The 18,759-nt window shown below is 50.7% G+C and overlaps 1 protein-coding gene across 4 annotated transcripts in view; it reads left to right on the top strand.

Annotated features, from left to right (window-relative positions):
- Positions 1-773: 773 nt before the first annotated feature.
- The window catches only part of ACD (ACD shelterin complex subunit and telomerase recruitment factor), a 29,957-nt gene continuing 11,971 nt past the window's right edge, over positions 774-18,759 (top strand). For 2 of the 4 annotated variants that reach the window (XM_034788269.1, XM_034788273.1), the window contains exons 1-6: positions 775-1,036; positions 3,024-3,119; positions 4,469-4,598; positions 12,210-12,325; positions 14,212-14,302; positions 17,612-17,691. In XM_034788269.1, coding sequence (XP_034644160.1) covers positions 978-1,036; positions 3,024-3,119; positions 4,469-4,598; positions 12,210-12,325; positions 14,212-14,302; positions 17,612-17,691 — 572 coding nt within the window. In that variant the 5' untranslated portion in view covers positions 775-977. Of the gene's footprint in view, positions 1,037-1,940; positions 2,415-3,023; positions 3,120-4,468; positions 4,599-12,209; positions 12,326-14,211; positions 14,303-17,611; positions 17,692-18,759 lie in introns of those variants that run through there. The other 2 variants (XM_034788270.1, XM_034788271.1) reach the window with 2 other exon arrangements.

An 18,759-nucleotide genomic window follows, 5' to 3' on the forward strand; every position in this document is an offset into this window, starting at 1 on the left:
AAGAACAGGAGTACTTGTGGCACCTTAGAGACTAACAAATTTATTGTAGCATAAGCTTTCGTGGACTACAGCCCATGCATCCGAAGAAATGGGCTGTAGTCCACGAAAGCTTATGCTCTAATAAATTTGTTAGTCTCTAAGGTGCCACAAGTACTCCTGTTCTTCTTTTTACAAGTATTAGTGTACAGCAGAAATGGTTTATCTAAATCATGTCTGACTAAATCCGGCCCTCTATTTGCGCGTCCTTCGTTGTCAGCGCTGTAAGGGGCAGTGTAGCTGGCGCTGGGAGCTCGTCCCCCGCGGAGCTGGTTTGTTACAGCGCTGGGAGCTCTCCCCCCGTGCTGGAGCCGTGTAGACACACCCTTAGGGGCGTGACACAGCCCTGCAACCAACTCGCTGTGCTCGGTCAGCTGTTGGGGGAGATGGTGCTGGCACACGAGGGTCTCCATGCTGCTCTGCGACTCGGGGCTACGGCTTTTCAGACCAGACCAGCCCCAGGGCTGAGCCCTGGAGGATGGGACCTCTCCCCACGGGGCCCCCGGCCCGGCCAGCCCTGGGCAAGGACACGGTGTCTCTCGCCCAGCGAGCGTGGCCGAGCAAAGCTCTCCCCACCCATCTGCCTCACACAACTCTTGCCATTAGCGCCGCGCAGCGCCGGGACCCCGCCGCACCGCGTGTAAACGCGACTCGGCTCCATCCCCCCCGCAATGCCCCCCCCCCCGCACGGCTGGCGCAGCCTGCCCCCCCCTCGGACAGGCTCCGCCGCCGTTTCCTTCCGGGTCACCAGAGGCGCCTCCCCCCTCCCCAGCGGCCGCGAGCGGGTTTTTGCAGCTGTTGTAACCTGCCCCCGGCTGCGCTGCGCCCCCCGCTCCCCCTCGGCCATGTCCAGCGCCGCGCACCCCCTGCCTGCTGCTGCCGGCGGCGGAGGGGACCCAGCCTCCCGGCCCCAGTGAGCGCCCCGCTCCCCCGCCGCCAGGATGCGAGAGGCGCAGGGCCCGGAAAAGCCGCAAACTCCCCCCGCCGGCCTGACTGAAAGGTAAATGCGTGCAAATGGGAGCAGCGTCTGCAACGCCCCCAGCCCGGGCTGCTGGGGTCGCGCCTGTACCCAGCCTTCGGGACGGGCCTTTGGCCGGGGGATCTTTGCAGTCAGGAAGCGATTGAAGCCTGCCGGGATATGGGTAAAAGCGTCACCCCCATTTCCCAGGTGTCCCAGTCGGAACCCAGGAGTCCGGGCTCCTAGTCCACGCGCTCACTGCCCCGCTTCTCTCCGCTGGATTGTTTTCTTGGATCCGGTGTGTTGTCCCCACTTTCTCTTTCGTTTTCTTTGTTAGTGAACCTACAGTCACCCAAAACCAGCAGCCAGCCAATTGGTGGCAAACCCAGCTGTAACCCTTTCGCCGAAATGATAGAGACCGTCTATGGCCAGGCAGTAAATGTCGATTTCAACACACACACTGAAAAAACATTGCCATCAATAATTCAATGTACAGCTAGGCAACGTAAGAAAAATGCTTTTTGAGAACTTAGAGACCAAATCCAGTGATTTAGGCTTGTCACAAATGGACTAGTGAATGAATTGTAAAAACAGGTAGGGTTTGTTGATTTAAGGATATTTACTTTGTGTATTTTCACAGGTGAGATTGACAATTTGTGGTTTAACGGTTTATATAGATTTAACTTTCTGAATCTCAACATCTGGTGTCATTAAGTAAGTGTCTGACCTCCCCCACCCCAGTAATTTCCCACAACCAGGAGAATTTAAATAGATAGAAATCTAAAACAATGCTTAAAAATCAACATTGATATTATCTGTTAAAATTGTAAGTGGGGGGGGGAAAAAGTCAGTTTCTGCCAAGCCTCTCTATAGCCAGCCAGGCTTGTTCTTAGACTGATTAAGAACAGGAAAAATGTCTAAATGTATCAAAATGTGTTTAATTGTCACAGATATAAAATATTTGTTATGATTAGTCTTGTCTTTTTCTCTGAACACAACAAACATGAAGAAATTGGACCCAGCAGGCTCCCAAATAACCATCTTCATTACCTACAGACAAACATCCAAGACCTAGCTTAATGCTCTGGCTTAATGTTTGAGGCTTCTAGTATCCGAGGGGTAGCCGTGTTAGTCTGAATCTGTAAAAAGCAACGGAGGGTCCTGTGGCACCTTTGAGACTAACAGAAATTAACACTTAATGCCAAGCTCAGATCTAAAGCAAAGAACACCGTGAGCTCCACTAGATGGCTCACAAACTGCTGTAAAACAGTCTGCCTAATTCCTGTACGCTGCAATGAGATGAACCAGCGAGCTGCTTTAGAGAACACTTTCCTCTTCAAGGCATTTGAAGAAATCTTCATCTGTGGCTGGAATATCCCTACGTCCTTTCCTTTTCTATCCCCCAAATGCCAGCCTGCAGGTGACCATGTTTGTGGAAATGTATAAAATGGTTCCCAGTGTTGCATGTTATCCCAACAGCTTGGTATCTTTGCATTAATCAACTCATTTCTCCCCCGCTCATGCTCCCTATGGTGCACTAGAGCAGGCCTTCCCTCTTGTGGGCCTCCTAGGGCGGGTTACAGGAATTGGGCTGTTCTCCAACAGAGTGTAGGGAAACAAAGGAAATTCCCACACCCAGCTGAGGGGGTGACATGGTTAATTGCAGGGTTGTTGTAGCCGTGTTGGTTCCAGGATATTAAAGAGACAAGGTGGGGGAGGTGATACCTCTTCTTGGGACAACTTCTGTTGGTGGAAGGGACAATCTTTGGAGCTTCAGAGTCTTCTTCATGTCTGGGGAAGGTGACCAGAGTGTCCAAGTTAAATACATGGTGGGACAGCTTGTTAAGCATAAGTGGTTCAGATATGCTATAGGAGACCGCTATCCCACCATGTTTTTAGCTTGGACACTGGCTACCTTCCCGAGACCTGAAGGAGAGCTACCTGAAGCTCAAAAGCTGCCCTTTTCTCCAACGCAAGTTGATTCATAACAGACGTTGCTTTACCTGCTTTGTCTCTCTCGTGGTTGCAGGCATGTCAGCGGTTTGAGTGTGTGTTACCTTCCGAGGTCTACGATCTTCCAAGCAAAGAACCCTGACCGAATTCCAGAGTGCGAAGGAATGCAGCGGTAAGATTGTACATCCCACGCCAGGCATGCAGCTACCTCACCCATGCCCTTGTAGAGAGGCCAGCCTCCCACTTTCCGTCTTTGCTTGCAGAATGCCCACGTATGTGCTGTATGCCCAGGTCTCTGCTACTGAGCGTGCTGCTTTATGGCCATGCTGGCCTTCCTTCACGTAGCGCTCTCCCCTCACGATCTCGGCCGGCGACGTTTACCTACGAAGACATGCTGGCTCTGGGTCTCCTGTGTGTGGAGAACTGGCTACCCCATGGGATTGTGAGGCCAGATCCTAGGAAGTGTGGAATGCCTGTAGCGCCCGGTAGGCTCGGGCCCTGAATGGGGAGCAGGGTAAATGGTCTTTTGTGTGCAGGACAAATACTGGGCCGACCTGAGCTACTCCCTCATCTGTTATGCAGGCCAACGCCAAGGCAACGTTGGGATTTGGTCTCTTTCCGTCCCTCCTCGTGCGCCAGGCTCCCAAACCCAGCTCATCTAAGAGCCCAGGGAGCATAGGGCTGAAAATCCTGCATTTCTGCCCTCAGGGAGGGGTTGAGGGGCTTTGAATAGCACTTTGGGCAGCCCTGTAGGGACACGTGGGAGTCTCAGACTAGTGCTGCCCTGCACAGAGGGGACCAGCTGAGCAGGAATTCCTGTCAAAGGGGCAGTACTGAGGGATAGCTCAGTGGTTTGAGCATTGGCCTGCTAAACCCAGGGTTGTGTGTTCAATCCTTGAGCACGTCATTTAGGGATCTGGGGTAAAAATCTGTCTGGTGATTGGTCCTGCTTTGAGCAGGGGGTTGGATTAGATGACCTCCTGAGGTCCCTTCTATGATGGGTTGGATCACAGAAACCCCCCTGAGAGCTGCCAACTGATGTGCCAAGGCTACCTCTGCTCCAGTTTTCCCTGCCAGCTCAGGACTCCAGCACCCTGTCTTGCTGAGCCAGACACTCCCGTCTGCTCCAACACAGACCCAGGGTCTGAATTACTCGCCCCAAAGCTGCAGGTTTACCTGAAAACAGCTCACAGAAGTGTGCTTGTCTTTGCCCTTTGCGGTGGGATTTAAATAGCAGCCATGGAGGGACCGCAAATAGCTGTATGCATTAAAGATGCAACAGGAAAATGGCTTGCCCGGACAGCCAGAGAAGGAATGCTGGTGAGACCCATGTGCAGGGTCCTGCCCAGGGAAGGGATCTGATCCATCTTTCCTAATGGTCACTGAGCTGTTGCTAGTGAGAGCTGGAGGCAACTGCTGGCCTTTCTGCTGTTTTGTACGTGTCTCTGAACTCTGGGCTGAAGCTGCAGACTTCACACTTCCCTGTCTTCAGACCTGACCCCCCTGCCTCTTCTCTCTCAGGTTAGACGACGAGAGGAGGTGGCTGTCTGTCCCTAAAGTCTACGTCCTCCAGCCTTGGATTTTGAACCTCTTGATGAAATATGAACAGTTGGACTCCAGAAATACTCAGGTGCCTGGGCATATCCTGAAAGTAAGTGACTGGGACTTGCTGTGCATCACTTGCCTCTTCCCAGCGCCCTGTTGGACGGGGGAAACCTCTGCTGTGGGATGTCACCGTGGCTTGAGCTTTTCTGCAGGGCTCCACTCACTGGGCTCCCCGAGGGCTAGCCAGGAGGACATGGTGCAGGTTCATTGCCCCTCCCCCAGAAAGGGTACGGAACTGAGACACATTAGAGGGCTGGTCTTTCCAGCTCCCCACACACCATCTCACTCTAAAATTGAACTCCCTCCTGGGGCTCTGGTTCTCTCTTCCCCTTGAATGTTGTGCAGTGTTCTCTCCCTCTCTCTCCCACGTGCCTGCCAGTTCTTTGTCTGGTTCTCTCCCGCCCCTGTGGCATTTCTCTTTCGGCTTTTTGGGTGGGGATGGGCTGAGATCTCTTTTTGCCCATCATGGTCAACATACCACATGACCCCCTCCCATGTCTGAGCCCTGAAGTGCATGGTGCTGCTGCTCTTTCCATCAGCCTGAGGTGGTTGCTAGCCAGCTGGGCAAGGCAGCCCTTTCCCACAGCACTCCCACACCTGCTGCAATGGTGCTGCCCCTTCCCTTCCTAGATCTGGGTCTCGTCCCACTCTTGTTATTTGAACACTGGATAGAGACAGGTGCCTGCCCTGAGGGGTTTGCAGGGTATGTCTATCTTGCAATCAGGAGTATGATCGCAGCACATGTAGATGTACCCAAGCTAGATCAAAGCTAGCTCTAGCATGAATCGCAGTGAAGTCATGGTGGGACCCTGAGCGGCCTCCCGTGCTGCCGTGGTTTCACTGCTATTGTTACTTGAGCCAGCTTAGCTTGGCTATGTCTACACATGCTGCAGTCACAGTGGAGACACACCCACGAACTACAGAGGCATAGCTGGTGGAGAATGGGGCAGGAAGGCAGTGCCTTGGCCTCACTAAGACCAGAGTGTGTGTGAGGGGTGAGCGTAGTTTGTGTCATTAATGTCATAAGAGAAGACGGAGGCTGTGATGCCTGAGGCTGGTTGGGAATTTTTCAATAAAACTTTTTTTCTTTGGAAAACGTCAATTCATCTAAATCAAAACTTGTCGCAGGAAAGGGTCAATTTTGACAAAGTTCTCATTTCAGAAAAAAGTTTGATTTGTCCATGTTTTGTTTTATGCAGGATTATTGTAGCCGTGTTGGTCCCATGGTATCAGGGACAAGATGGGCAAGGGAGTATCTTTTATTGGACCAACTTCCATTGGCGAGAGAGACAAGCTTTCGAGCCCCACAGACCTGAAGATGGGCTTGTGTAAACTCAAAAGCTTGTCTCTCACCAACAGACATTGGTCCAATAAAACTTCACCCACCTTGTGTCTCATGTTTCATTTTGACATTTTCTAAACAAAAAGTTCAGTTTTTCAGTTAGAAGCCACTTTTCATTCCAAAAGTGAAGTTAATTTATAGTAAAAATATGAAAAAGGTCAGAATTGAAACAAAACACTTCAGCTGGGGGGGGCTGGAGGGGGGGGGGGGAAGATGGTACCTAGGGAGATGGAATCTCCATCCTTATAGGTTTTTAAGGTCAGGCTTGACAAAGCCCTGGCTGGGATGATTTAGTTGGTGTTGGTCCTGCTTTGAGCAGGGGGTTGGACTAGATACCTCCTGAGGTCTCTTCCAACCCTGATATTCTATGATTCTATGAATTGACCCAAACTGATTTATTATTATTTTTGGATGCTCAGTTTGCAAATATTTTTGAGATTTTGACTTTTTATCCCAATTTGGGATGGGAATGTTTTTTTAAATCAACATAAGAACGGCTGTATTGGGTCAGACCAATATCCTTCTACCCTAGTATCCTGTCTTCCGACAGTGGCCAATGCCAGGTGCTTCAGAGGAAATGAACAGAACAGGGCAATTATCAAATAATCCATTCCTTGTCGCCCATTCCCAGGTTCTGGCAGTCAGAGGTTTAGGGACACCCAGGACATGAGATTGCATCCCTGACCATCTTGCTAATAGCCATTGATGGACTTATCCCCCATGAACTTACCTCATTCTTTTTTGAAACCACTTATACTTTGGCCTTCCTTTGGCTGTGCATCGTGTGAATAAGTACTTCCTTTGTTTGTTTTAAACGTGGTGCGTATTAATTTCATATGGTGCCTGCTGGATCTTGTGTTATATGGAAAGGAAGTGTTATTTACCCTATTTGCTTTCTCCACACCAGTCATGATTTTAGAGACCTCTATCATATCTGCCCTTAGTCCTCTCTTTTCTAAACGGAACAGTCCCAGTCTTTTTAATCTCTCCAGTAATTTTTGTTGCCCTTCTCTTTACTTTATCCAGTTCTAATTAGGGCTGTCAAGTGATTAAAAAGATTAATCGCAATCAATTGTGTGATTAAACAATCATGGAATACCATTTATTTAAATATTTTTGCATGTTTTCTACATTTTCAAATATATTTATTTCAGTTACAACACAGAATACAAAGTGTATAGTGCTCACTTTATATTTTTTTATTGCAAATATTTGTGTTGTAAAAAAAACAAAAGAAATAGTATTTTTTCAATTCACCTCATACAAGTTCTGTAGTGCAATCTGTTTATCATGAAAGTTGAATTTACAAATGTAGAATTATGTTCAAAAAATAACTGCATTGAAAAATAAAACAATGTAAAACCTACCAGTCCATTCAGTCCTACTTCAGCCAATTGCTCAGACAACCAAATTTGGTTACAATTTACTGGAGATAATGTGCCCGCTTCTTGTTTACAATGTCACCTGAAAGTGAGAACAGGCGTTCTCATGGCACTGTTGTAGCCGGCGTCAAAAGATATTTACATGCCAGATGCGCCAAAGATTCATATGTCCCTTCATGCTTCAACCACCATTCCAGAGGACATGCATCCATACTGATAATAGGTTCTGCTTGATAATGACCAAAGCAGTGCGAACGGACGGATGTTCATTTTCATCATCTGAGTCAAATGCCACCAGGAGAAGGTTGATTTTCTTTTTTGGTGGTTTGGGTTCTATAGTTTTCGCATCAGTTTTGGACTTAACTATTTAGAGTAGTTTTGTATCATCTGCAAATTTTGGCACCTCACTGTTTACCCCTTTTCCCAGATCATTTATGACTGTTATGACTATATATACTCCCACAGGATTCTTGCCAGCAAGTTAAAGAAGTATGGATTGGATGAATGGACTATAAGGTGAATAGAAAGCTGGCTAGAGAGCTGGGCTCACTGGGTAGTGATCAATGGCTCGATGTCTAGTTGGCAGCAGGTATCAAGCAGAGTGCCCCAGGGGTCGGTCCTGGAGCCAGTTTTGTTCAACATCTTTATTAATGATCTGAGTGGTGGGATGGATTGCACCCTCAGCAAGTTCGCAGATGACACTAAGCTGGGGGAAGAGGTAGATATACCGGAGGGTAGGGATAGGGTCCAGAGTGACCTAGACAAATTGGAGGATTGGGCCAAAAGAAATCTGATGAGGTCAAACAAGGATAAATGCAGAGTCCTGCACTTAGGATGGAAGAATCCCATGCACTGCTACCAACTAGGGACCGACTGGCTAGGCAGCAGTTCTGCAGAAAAGGACCTAGGGGTTACAGTGGATGAGAAGCTGGATATGTCAGCAGTGTGCCCTTGTTGCGCCAAGAAGGCTAACACTGTATAAGTAGGGGCATTGCCAGCAGATCGAGGGAAGTGATTTATTCCCCTCTTTTTGGCACTGGTGAGGCCACATCTGGAATATTGCATCCACTTTTGGGGCCCCCACTACAGAAAGGATGTGGACAAATTGGAGAGAGTCCAGTGGAGGGCAACGAAAATGATCAGTGGGCTGGGGCACATGACTTATGAGGTGAGAGAACTGGGCTTGTTTAGTCTGCAGAAGAGAAGAATGAGGCGGGATTTGATAGCCGCCTTCAGCTACCTGAAGGGGGGTTCCAAAGAGGATGGAGCTCGGCTGTTCACAGTGGTGGCAGATGACAGAACAAGGAGCAATGGTCTCAAGTTCCAGTGGGGGAGGTCTAGGTTGGATATTAGGAAACACTATTTCACTGGGTGGGGGGAGGGGAAGCACTGGAATGGGTTCCCTAGGGAGGTGGTGGAATCTCCATCCTTAGAGGTTTTTAAGGCCCGGCTTGACAAAGCCCTGGCTGGGATTTAGTTGATGTTGGTCCTGCTTTGAGCAGGGGGTTGGACTAGATGACCTCCTGAGGTCTCTTCCGATCCTAATCTTCTATGATTCTATGCTGAACGGAGACCCAGCTGTTTACCTCTGTCTACTGACCATTTATTCTACCCTTTGTTTTCTATCTTTTAACGAATTACTGATCCATGAGAGGCCCTACCCTCTTATCCCATGACAGCTTAGTTTGCTTACAAGCCTTTGGGGAGGGACCTTGTCAAAGGCTTTCTGCAAGTCCAAGTACACTATATCCACTAGATCACCCTTGTCCACCTCGTGTTGATATCTCAAAGAATTCTAACAGATTTGCAAGACATGATTTCCCTTCACAAAAGTCATGTTGACTGTTCCCCAGCATATGCTGTTCGTCTCTGTGTCTGATCATTCTGTTCTTTACTGTAACCAATTTGCCTGGTACTGAAGTTACACTAAGCGACTTGTAACTGCCAGGGTTGCCTCTGAAAACTTTCTTAAAAATCAGCATTGCATTAGCTACCCTCCAGTCATCAGGTACAGAGGCTGATTTAAGTAACAGATTACATACCACAGTTAGAAGTTCTGCAATTTCATATTTGAGTTCCTTGAAACTCTTGGATGAATACCATCTGGTCCTGGTCACTTACTACTCTTTGTTTAATCATTTTGTTCCAAAATCTTCTCTACTGACACCTCATTCTGGACAGCTTCTTAGATTTGTCACCTCAAAAGAATGGCTCAGGTGTGGGAATCTCCCTCACATCCTCTTCAGATGAAAAGAATTCATTTAATTTCTCCACAATGGCCTTGTTTTCCCTGAGTGCTCCTTTAGCATCTTGATCGTCCAGTGGCCCCACTGATTGTTTGGCAAGCATTCTGCTTCTGATGTACTTAAATGTTTTGTGTGTGTGTGTGTGTGTGTCTTTCTTTCTTTCTTTCTTTCTTTTGCTAGTTGCTCTTCAAATTCTTTTTTTGGCCTACCTAGTTATACTTTTAAACTTGACTTGCCAGATTTTATGCTCCTTTCTGTTTTCCTTAGTAGGATTTAACTTCCAATTTTTAAGCAATGTCTTTTTGTCTCTAACTACCTCTTTTATTCTGTTGTTTAGCCATGATGGCATTTCTTTTGATGGTCTTGCTGTTTTTGTTTTTTGGTTTCTTTATTTGTGATATTCATTTAGTTTGAGCCTCTGTTATGCTCCTCCATGCAGCTTGCAGGCATTTCACTCCTGTGACTGTATATTTTAATTTTGATTTAACTAGCTTCCTCATTTGTGTGTCGTTCCCCTTTTTGAAGTTAAATGCTACTGTGGTGGGTTTCTTCGGTATTTTCCCCTCTACAGGGATGTTAAATTTAATTCCCCTGTGGTTATTACTGAGCGGTAGTAATCTCAAAATTGTTTGTGGGATGGAAAAACAGTTTCCTTCCCAGCTCTAGTGAACCCCCTTCCTCTGCCTATGTACGCCCTTGAGCTGCTCTCATGCAAACTGATCGCAGGGGAGTTTGCCGCCTGCCTTAGAAATTCCAAACAACTTTTTCTTCACTCCTGCCAGTCATCTGCTCCCTCTTGCCATCTGTCCTGAATTAGCCCCCTTTCCTCTCCCGAATGGGACCCCCATCCCCCTGCCTCTCTTCTGCACTCCCTCTTTTCCTCTATGACCAGTCTTCCTTCTGCTGTGTTAATTCCGATGGAATAAATGAGCCCAGCAAGTCAAGGGTGTTAACGTGACTCTGTCACTGTCTGACATTAAACATTAGGCATGGCTTGGGGTTTTGAGCACAGAAACCTGCTAAGTCCCAGGACAACAGCCAGTAAATTGTTTTAAACCTTTTATTAAAGATACAAAAAAAGAAGGAAACACAGCGAGAGCATTTAGAAAGGAGAGTATGAAGTAAGGCTTTCATTTTAACAGTATCTCTTCCTCCCTTTCCCTTTCGCTGTAGAAAGCTTCTTCTAGGGAAGAGCACCTGACAGTTTTTAAATTGTGTTAAAGATGATGATAAATGTCCTTTTGGGGGAAAATTAAACAGATGAGTTGAAATGAGCTGCAGTTGTTTTGGTGGAAGTCCAGTCTTGCTTCCTTATGATAAAGCAAGACAAAAGAGGGCGAAAAGAACAGCAAAGATAGAAGATGCAGCTCTGTCTTTGGTGCTGACTTTCACTTGCAACCTCTTTGCTGGAGAAACACGTGGTCTGATCAGCCATGCTGAGACCTGGTAAACTCGTAACAATGTCGGGCTGTTTAGGGCATTGTTTTCAGCTGCCTTCTGGTCGCAGGCTCAGAGCAGTGCTGCAAAAAATGGCGTTGTCTAAGCCAGACTCTAGACAGAAGATAGAAAAGGAGTGAGAGACAGGAAGGAAAAAGACACTTCAGGGTGGGGGTGAGAACAGGAACCCATTCCAGATGGTGCTCAGGGTTTAGCTGGAGCCCAATGTTGTCAGTTCCCTCTCTGGCTGGGGCTGCTCAGAATGCCTTTCAGGACCGGGATGATGAAGGTCCATTGGTGTCATAGCAGCTCCCAAGGTCCCAGCCAGGAGGGTAAAGCGTGCTCCTTCCAGTCCAGCCATCCCTGGTGCTCTGAGCCCCTCCAAAGCCTATTTTTAGGGACCCCAAAAGAGAGTGGTGTGCACAATAGCCCATCCCCTCATTATTGTGACTACGGGGGAGGTTTATTTTCCAACATACCAATTTTGGTCTGTTAATTTCCGATTCCATTCTTCCTGCATTTACCAGTCATTACCGTCACACAGCCCCTGGGCTCAGGCCCTTTGTGTGATGCTAACCCAGTCTGGCGGTCTCTAACGGTTGCTGACTTTTATAAACAATTTCATGTAACAGGCCGAGCTGGACTCTTGTAACCCTGGACAGGCCTCCGTGCAATACTTCCCAGCTCTGGCTGCTTCCTCTCGAGGGGCCTTTCTGACCCAACCTGGGACTGGTGTCATGTGACCATGGCAAAGCACCGCTAAGCAAGGAACTGCCTTAGAGCCAGGGCAGTCACCATGCCTCTCACTCTGCTTCCCGCAGGGCTCCTGCCCACAGCCTTCCCTGGCCCCCTCCTGCCTGGCTTCCTGCTGACAACGTTCTCTAAGTCTCTGGCTGGCGGGGCCACCCCTCCTTTGCCCCTCGCCTGATTCTCTCTCCTCCCTGTGGGTAGCTCCTGCTGTTACCCAGCCTGAGGAGTAGCACTCTCATGACCCCCGCTGTTTCCATCTGCTGCTCCTCCTAAGTGTGATTCCCTGCCAGGCGGGCATAGGCAGATGCAGAGCTCCTGTGACTTCAGGGGTGAATTTAATGCACTGACTTCATGGTGAGTGCTCGTAAAGGGGGCCCGAGTGTCTACAGCATCCCCTGCCCTGGCTGTCTTGCTGGGAGCAGTGTTGAACGCTAGCTCTGCTCCTCAAGGATGATGGAAGAGTCAAGCCCATGTTTGTTTTTTTCCCAATCTCTCGATAGGTTGTGAGTGACTTGAAGGCTGCAGACCAAGGCAGTGCCGCCGTCCTGCACATCTCAGATGGGTCCTACTACATCCGGGTGGTCGTCTCCCCGGAAGCTGTGCAGATGGCAGAATGGTGGGTTTCACCTTGTCGGTCGACCCTTGCTGGGGTAATTGTGCATTGCAGCTGGCGGCCAGGTTCTCATTGAAAGTTGGGTTGGGCTAAATCAATAGCTGGGTGAGAGCCTATGTGGAAAGCCCAAGTGCTGCTGGAAGTAACTTATCCACTGTCCCAGCATGACACCTGCAGGTGCTGTGCTGCAAACTGTGCTGCCTGTGAGTTGAGTTTTGGCTGAGGTCCTGCTTATTGTGCAGTGGCGCTTTACACAGGAGTCACCGAGTTTGGCCAGGACACCAGTGCTCCTGGTAACTTCAGGTGGTTCCATTCTGCCTCTCTAACTCCCCCCTGCAGTTTCAGTTGGATCTGATGTCCTTCACTTCCTGTCCTAAACAGTCTGTGTAGGGCTGCTGTATGTGCCACCCCCAACGTGGGTAAAGGGATTATATTGGTCTATAATCCTCCTTGGGACTCCGCTGGCTACAAGCTGGTCTGAGGTGTAAGGAGCTGTGTTCATTTTGCTCAGCACAAGGTTTGAAAGTCGCCCCATTCTCCAATTTCATTTTCAAAGGCAGAATTACCGTTTTTGTGTGTGGAAAATTTGGGGGAAAAACAATGGAAGGAAAACACTTCTGCCATTTCTGCAATGTTGCCTTTCTACTTAACCGCTAGCTCTAAGCGAAATGTCTGTCTGTCAGTGGAAGAGAAGACACGGGCAGCAAACGTCCTGCTGATGTTCTCAGTGTCTCGCTTCTAGAGACAGACATTGTCCCTCATGATCATTTTCCAAGCCAGGGGGCTTCTCCCAGCTTAGAGAACTGGGTGTTCGCGCCAGAAACACTTGGATCCCCAGCCAGCAGAGGAGCTCTGTGAGCGTATGTGGAATTAAGTGAACATTTGAGCCTCCTGTTAGCAGCCTTAGTCCGATATACACTCCTCAGAGTGAGTGGCACTTCTGAGGCGTGCAGCAGCATCCAGTCGCTAGGCATCGGAGTCGCAAGATTTGAGTTCTGGTTCCAATTCTGTTGATGTGTCCTGGGGCAGGTCACTTCCCCTCTGAGCCTTCATCTCCTCATCTGTAAAATGGGGATAACACTCACCAGCCTTGGTAAAGGGGTTTGAGAGCAAGGCAAGGAAAGCTTTATGTAAACACGCAGGATGATTGCTCTTGTGACACTGGGTGTTGCCTGGCTATGTAAGTGCAGCTGTGCGCTGGACATCAGCTAACAGCACTAGGGCAAACCACAGACTAGAGACTGCCCTGTGGCTTAGCCTGAACTCCTCAGTCATGCAGGCAGCATTCATCCCTTGCCGATATAAAGCAGCTCATCCTATTGCAGGATTCTGCCTCGCATCATCAGCCAGTGCCTGCCAGTTCTTTGTCCAGACTCTGCTGCTGCCGCAATGTTTGCAGCGGATGGATCACGGCTCAGTCTCGCTCTCTCCTGGCATGCACCAAGCTGAGCTCTGCAGCAATGACTGTTGGAAAACTCTTGGGAGCAAAGGCTCATGTTCCGAACATGGGTCTGGAACATGAAAATTTTAATCCCGGCTCCACCACTGAGTAGTGCTGTGGCCTCGAGCCAAGTTACTTAATCTGTCTGCCTCAGCTTCCCCATCAAAGGCGGGTACGTATTATAATTCCCCATTTTACAGATAGGAAAAGTGCCATGCCTGTTGTCAGTAGTGGAGTCACGAATAGCATGCAGGCCGTGCAGCTCTAAGCACTGTGCTGCACTTGGGATCGCTTTGTTTGATAGTCGCCCAACAGGCCGATTTCTAACAGCGCCGCTGAGTTGGAGCAGTGGTTCTAGAGTCCTCTCCCAGGCCATCACCCAACTGCTCATGCACGTTTGAGACCATTTGTCACTCACAAATTTGTTTTGCTGCTCTCTGTTTCCTAGTGTTCAACTGCAGTCCGGGTTCTCCAACATCCTTGGCAGGATTATCATCTTGCAGAAGTACATGGTGTGCTTCCTGGAGGAGACCAAAGCGGTAAGGCTCTGTCTGTCTCAGCGGCCATGGGATCCACCTGCTGAGCAAAGTGATGGGGGTCGTACTCGAGGGTGACCCTGTGCCCTGCTCTCTGGATATTCTAATGCTCTTGGATCCTGCTGAGATGCCTTGTGTTGGACAGGCAGCTGCCCTCACCAAGGGCCCAGAATCAAACGTAAGCTGTGCGTAGCTCCCTTTGTGCAGTTGGAAACCCTTTGGCTCACTTTGTTGTGTGGCTGAGGTGTTCAGCAAATGTTACAACGTTGTGACAGTTCCCTCCAGGATGCCACCTGGAGTGGGGTACCACTGAGCCCGCCTGACCCACCAGCCTGAGCTCCCTTTATACTGTACTGCTGTGACAAACTCTCAAGCCCCCTCCAGCATGCATGCAGGTAGGGATACACCCAACTGCAGCACAACACACACAGGTTCTTTAACCATGCCCTGCGTGGGAAGGCAAAGCTAAGGCATCTCCCAGTTCCTAAGGAATGCCTGGGGTGCCAGGGTGTCACAGACCTGATGGCAAAATATTGAGGAGGAGAATGCTTGGGGGAAGGAGGGGATTTTGAGGAGGGGGGAATTGAGCTATCTGGGAAAGGAATAGACTCTGGATCCTCAAGGGAAGGTACATGAGCCTCTCCATACATCCAGTTCCATACATCTAGTTCCATAGCCTCTGGTTCACCCCATGTTCACAACAGAGACGGATGGTGCACATGTAAACTCATTCTGCTCTAGCAACACATTGAGTGACCCCAGTAGCTGTGTGGTCAACAACAGCCTCCGCTCTCTGGGCACGTGGGCAGGCATATTTCATGGCCTGCTGGGCCTCCTCTTCCGTCTTGCTCTGGGCAGGCAGCCAGCCTTGTGAGGCTCACTGGACTGATGGGTGATGTACTGCAGAGAGCTCCTCTCCACCACACCTCTCTCTCCTCTCCCCTCCCCCCCCGTTCCTCCTTCCTGAAGGGTCCCCCACCTTCCCAAGTGAATACAACCCTCCCCAGCTCCCTGTCATAGAATCATAGAGAATCCTAGAATATCAGGGTTGGAAGGGACCTCAAGAGGTCCTTCAGCAGCAGGCCCTTCCTTGGGCCTGGCTCGGCAGCACACTGCTGTCACTCTGGCTCCGCCTGTCAGCCAAGGCTCGCCTCACATGGTGCCTCCAGTCCTACGCCCCACCCCTCTACCTTATGTGTGGTCAGCGCCTGGGCACTGCAGCCCTGCGTTGCCTCTCCCCAGGCTGCCTCCAGGTCTTCAGGCCCATGCCTGCTCCTGGTCTGGTCTTTGCTGCCCAGAGGTCTTGTTTGCCGAACAGTGGGCCACGCCTGCCATGGGTCCCTCAGGCCTGACAAATGAGTCCCTCACTGGTCCATTCAACATCTCTTATGCAAAACAGCCTTTGCTGACATGTCAGGATGCAAATTAGACCCTCCCATGCCCCAGGGGCGGGCATAGGGACAGTGTGTCCCCAGTGTGTTTTGGATGCACCACCTGGGTATGGAATATTCTGGAGGGCATGGGATGGAGATGGGAGTGCAGCCCCCAGTTGCTGACTGTTCTGGATGGGAGTAGGGGCTTCCTCAGGTAGAATGTTCTGTGCCCACGTGGCATCCCAGAAAGTCCTGGAAAGAGTGAGGGGGGTGGAGGGCATGGCAGTGCAGCATGTCTGATATGGAATGGGCCTTGATGGGGTGTGGAGAGACAGTTGCGGCCTGTCAGCATGTTACATTATGGATGGATGTGGGAAAGAGCAGGTGAGTATCAGAACATTTGGAATGAGGAGACAGCATAGATCATTATGGATGCGGTGGGATGAGGCATGGAACATGTGGGATGGGGTGGTACGTGGGAGACAAGGGGTGGGACATGGAATGTGGGAGATGGGGGCGGGATGGGCACGTCACGGGATTGGGGAGGCGGGGGGTGGCATGTGGGGGATTGAGGGGGGCCCTTCATCTGTTTTACAGGAATTGTTTGTGCACTCCAGACCTGAGAGGTGGGGCACCTGGGAGGGGTGAGATCTCTGGAGGGGTCTGCGCCCCGGTGTTGCAGGAGCCTGACTCCAAGCTCCCCATTCACACCCAGGCCTTGCTTGAGGGGATGAGAGGCGAGGGGCCAGTGAACCAGAGTAGGGGTAGTGCCAGGCTCTGGAGAACTGCTCCTCAGAAAATGTGGGTTTTGTGAGGGGAGGGAGGATATGGTGGCTGGAGGAAGCAGGCGCTCCCAATCCCATTACACCCTCAGTTCCTTGGCACCTGTGTCACACCACCCATTCCATGGGGCTGACTGTTCTCATTCCTGCTGAGGTGACTGCTCGTCTCCTGCTCATCTGCTTGCAGCCCAATAGCTTTTCCAGAATCCTTTGCAGCTGTTGCCCAAAAGCTTTCTAGGCACTCCTTGGCCTGTCTCCCCTGTGGGGCCCATCCCTTGGCGAGGGGCTAGCCGGGGAGTGCATCGCCTTGCTCCAGCCTGGCTTGCCAAACCGGCCTGAGGCTTGAGCCGGGCGCAGGCCCTGCCCTGGAGAGGGAGACTGTCTGCAGAGGGCTTGGCTGTGCCGGAAGGGGGCAGATCGGGACAGGCAGTGCTCAGAGGTTTGTGACTTGAGCCTGAGCAGCCCAATCCTTTCACATTCCAAAAAACAGCAGGCCTGTTTGTGGCTGCCCCAGCTAGAGCCGAGGGGAGGGAGGGGGTGCGTGGATGTGTTTGCTTGCAGTATATTATTCAGCCACTAGTGTCGGGTGTGTGTGGTTGGTTGTGGTGCATGTATTCAGACACTAGATGTGTGCATGTGCCTATGTTTAGACACTGGTGTGTGTGTTAGCTTGCAGTATGTTATTCAGTCACTGGGGCGTGTGTCTTTGTGGTACACTATTCAGACACGGGGTGTGTGAAAGAGCTTGCAGTACGTTATTCAGCCACTAGAGGTCTCTGTGCCATCAGGCGCTCCAGCCAGGCAGAGCGCCCTGGCAACCAGGCCGGAGGTGGCTGGGCCTAGGCTGTGGGATGCCCGCCCACCTGCAGCGGTTTCCTTTAATGCCCACTGGGGGCAGGCTGTTATCCCACATAGCCAGGGGGAGCCCCAGAGAGCGCTGAGGGGAGAGGGCCCCGTTCCCCTCTCCTGCTCCCTCCAACTCCCCGTCCCCAACACCTCTCGCACCCCTCATTTGCTGAGGGGCTTGGTGGAGACCCTCCCCTTGCTCACTGGGCCCTCACCCTCCAGTGCCGTGGGGGGTGCCGATGCCCCCTTGGGGGGGGCAGGTGGCTTTGCTGTGTGCCCCGCGCCTGACCCTGCCTGTCCGTCCCTTCCAGGAGGAGTGCGAGTTCTACCTGTCCGTAAACCAGTTCAACGTGTTGCCCTTGCAGAGGCAGAGGATGGAGGCGCTGAACTGGTAAGGCCCTCTGCGGGTGTGGCGGCTGCTGGCGCGCACGCGCTTCCCCCCTCGCTGAGTTTGCAGCTGGGGATGGGGGCCCCATGGGGATCCCGCACCCTCAAGGCAAAGCCAAGAGATTGCAAACGGTGCATCGACTGGCCCATGTGTTGCACGACTGTGCACGGGGATGATGCCAGAAAGACCCCAGTATCGCACCCTCCAACTTTTAATTTTATCACCCCCACCCCTCACCTCTAGGAGCTTGTGGGGTTAGCAGCAGCCAGATTCTCTTCCCCCCGCCCGGGAGAAGGAAGCCAGAGGGGTTGTGCCACTCTCTCTGCACTGGGGCGAGAGCTGCGGGGTGCACCAGCCCTCTGCTTTCAGGGGAAGGGGTTAGGCCTCTTGCTTGTGCTGAGGCCTCAGGTTGTTCGCAGCACATCCAGCAGCTCCAATTGGCTATCTTCTTCCCCCTGCCTGCAGGAGACAGGGAATGGGGAAGGCCAATAGCTGGGGATTTCCCTGGAGAGCAGGGTTTTTCCCTGCAGTCCTGTCATGGGCAGAAAACCACCCTCTGTGTGGGAACTGCATAGAGTTGGCGGTCTGGGATCCCATCTGACTCTTTACCCCTCTGAGGTCCTGTGGCAGCGTCCCTCACTTAGTCGGCATGCAGCTCACGCCATGGCCATTTCTTGCGAATTTATGGCGGGTCATGGAATTGAGGCCTGGCTGCAGATGCTGTGAAAAGCTCCACCTATCAGATGCTTTTTGGAAAGCAAAATATATATATGAGACTTGTCCCAGACAGGGCCCTTTGGCCGGATGGAAGATTTGCTAAACTACATGCCCAGACTCCTAGCTCTTCCTGGGATGATATTTTTGTGCCTTTGCTATGGTCTTGGAAGGAGTCACTATCATTCACCATTTTCACAGATCGGTACGTTTTTGCACGGATCCCTAGGCAGAGCGCGGCATAGAATCCAGGTCTCTAACAGAGCAGAGCTAAGTCTTGAGCACTTTGCCACACAACCTTCCATAGGAACTTCTCCAGTGAGGTGCCTCTGTGACCCACACTAGCACAGTACAGGG

This window comes from Trachemys scripta, chromosome 13 (genome assembly GCF_013100865.1).
Source record: "Trachemys scripta elegans isolate TJP31775 chromosome 13, CAS_Tse_1.0, whole genome shotgun sequence".
NCBI lineage: Eukaryota > Metazoa > Chordata > Testudines > Emydidae > Trachemys > Trachemys scripta.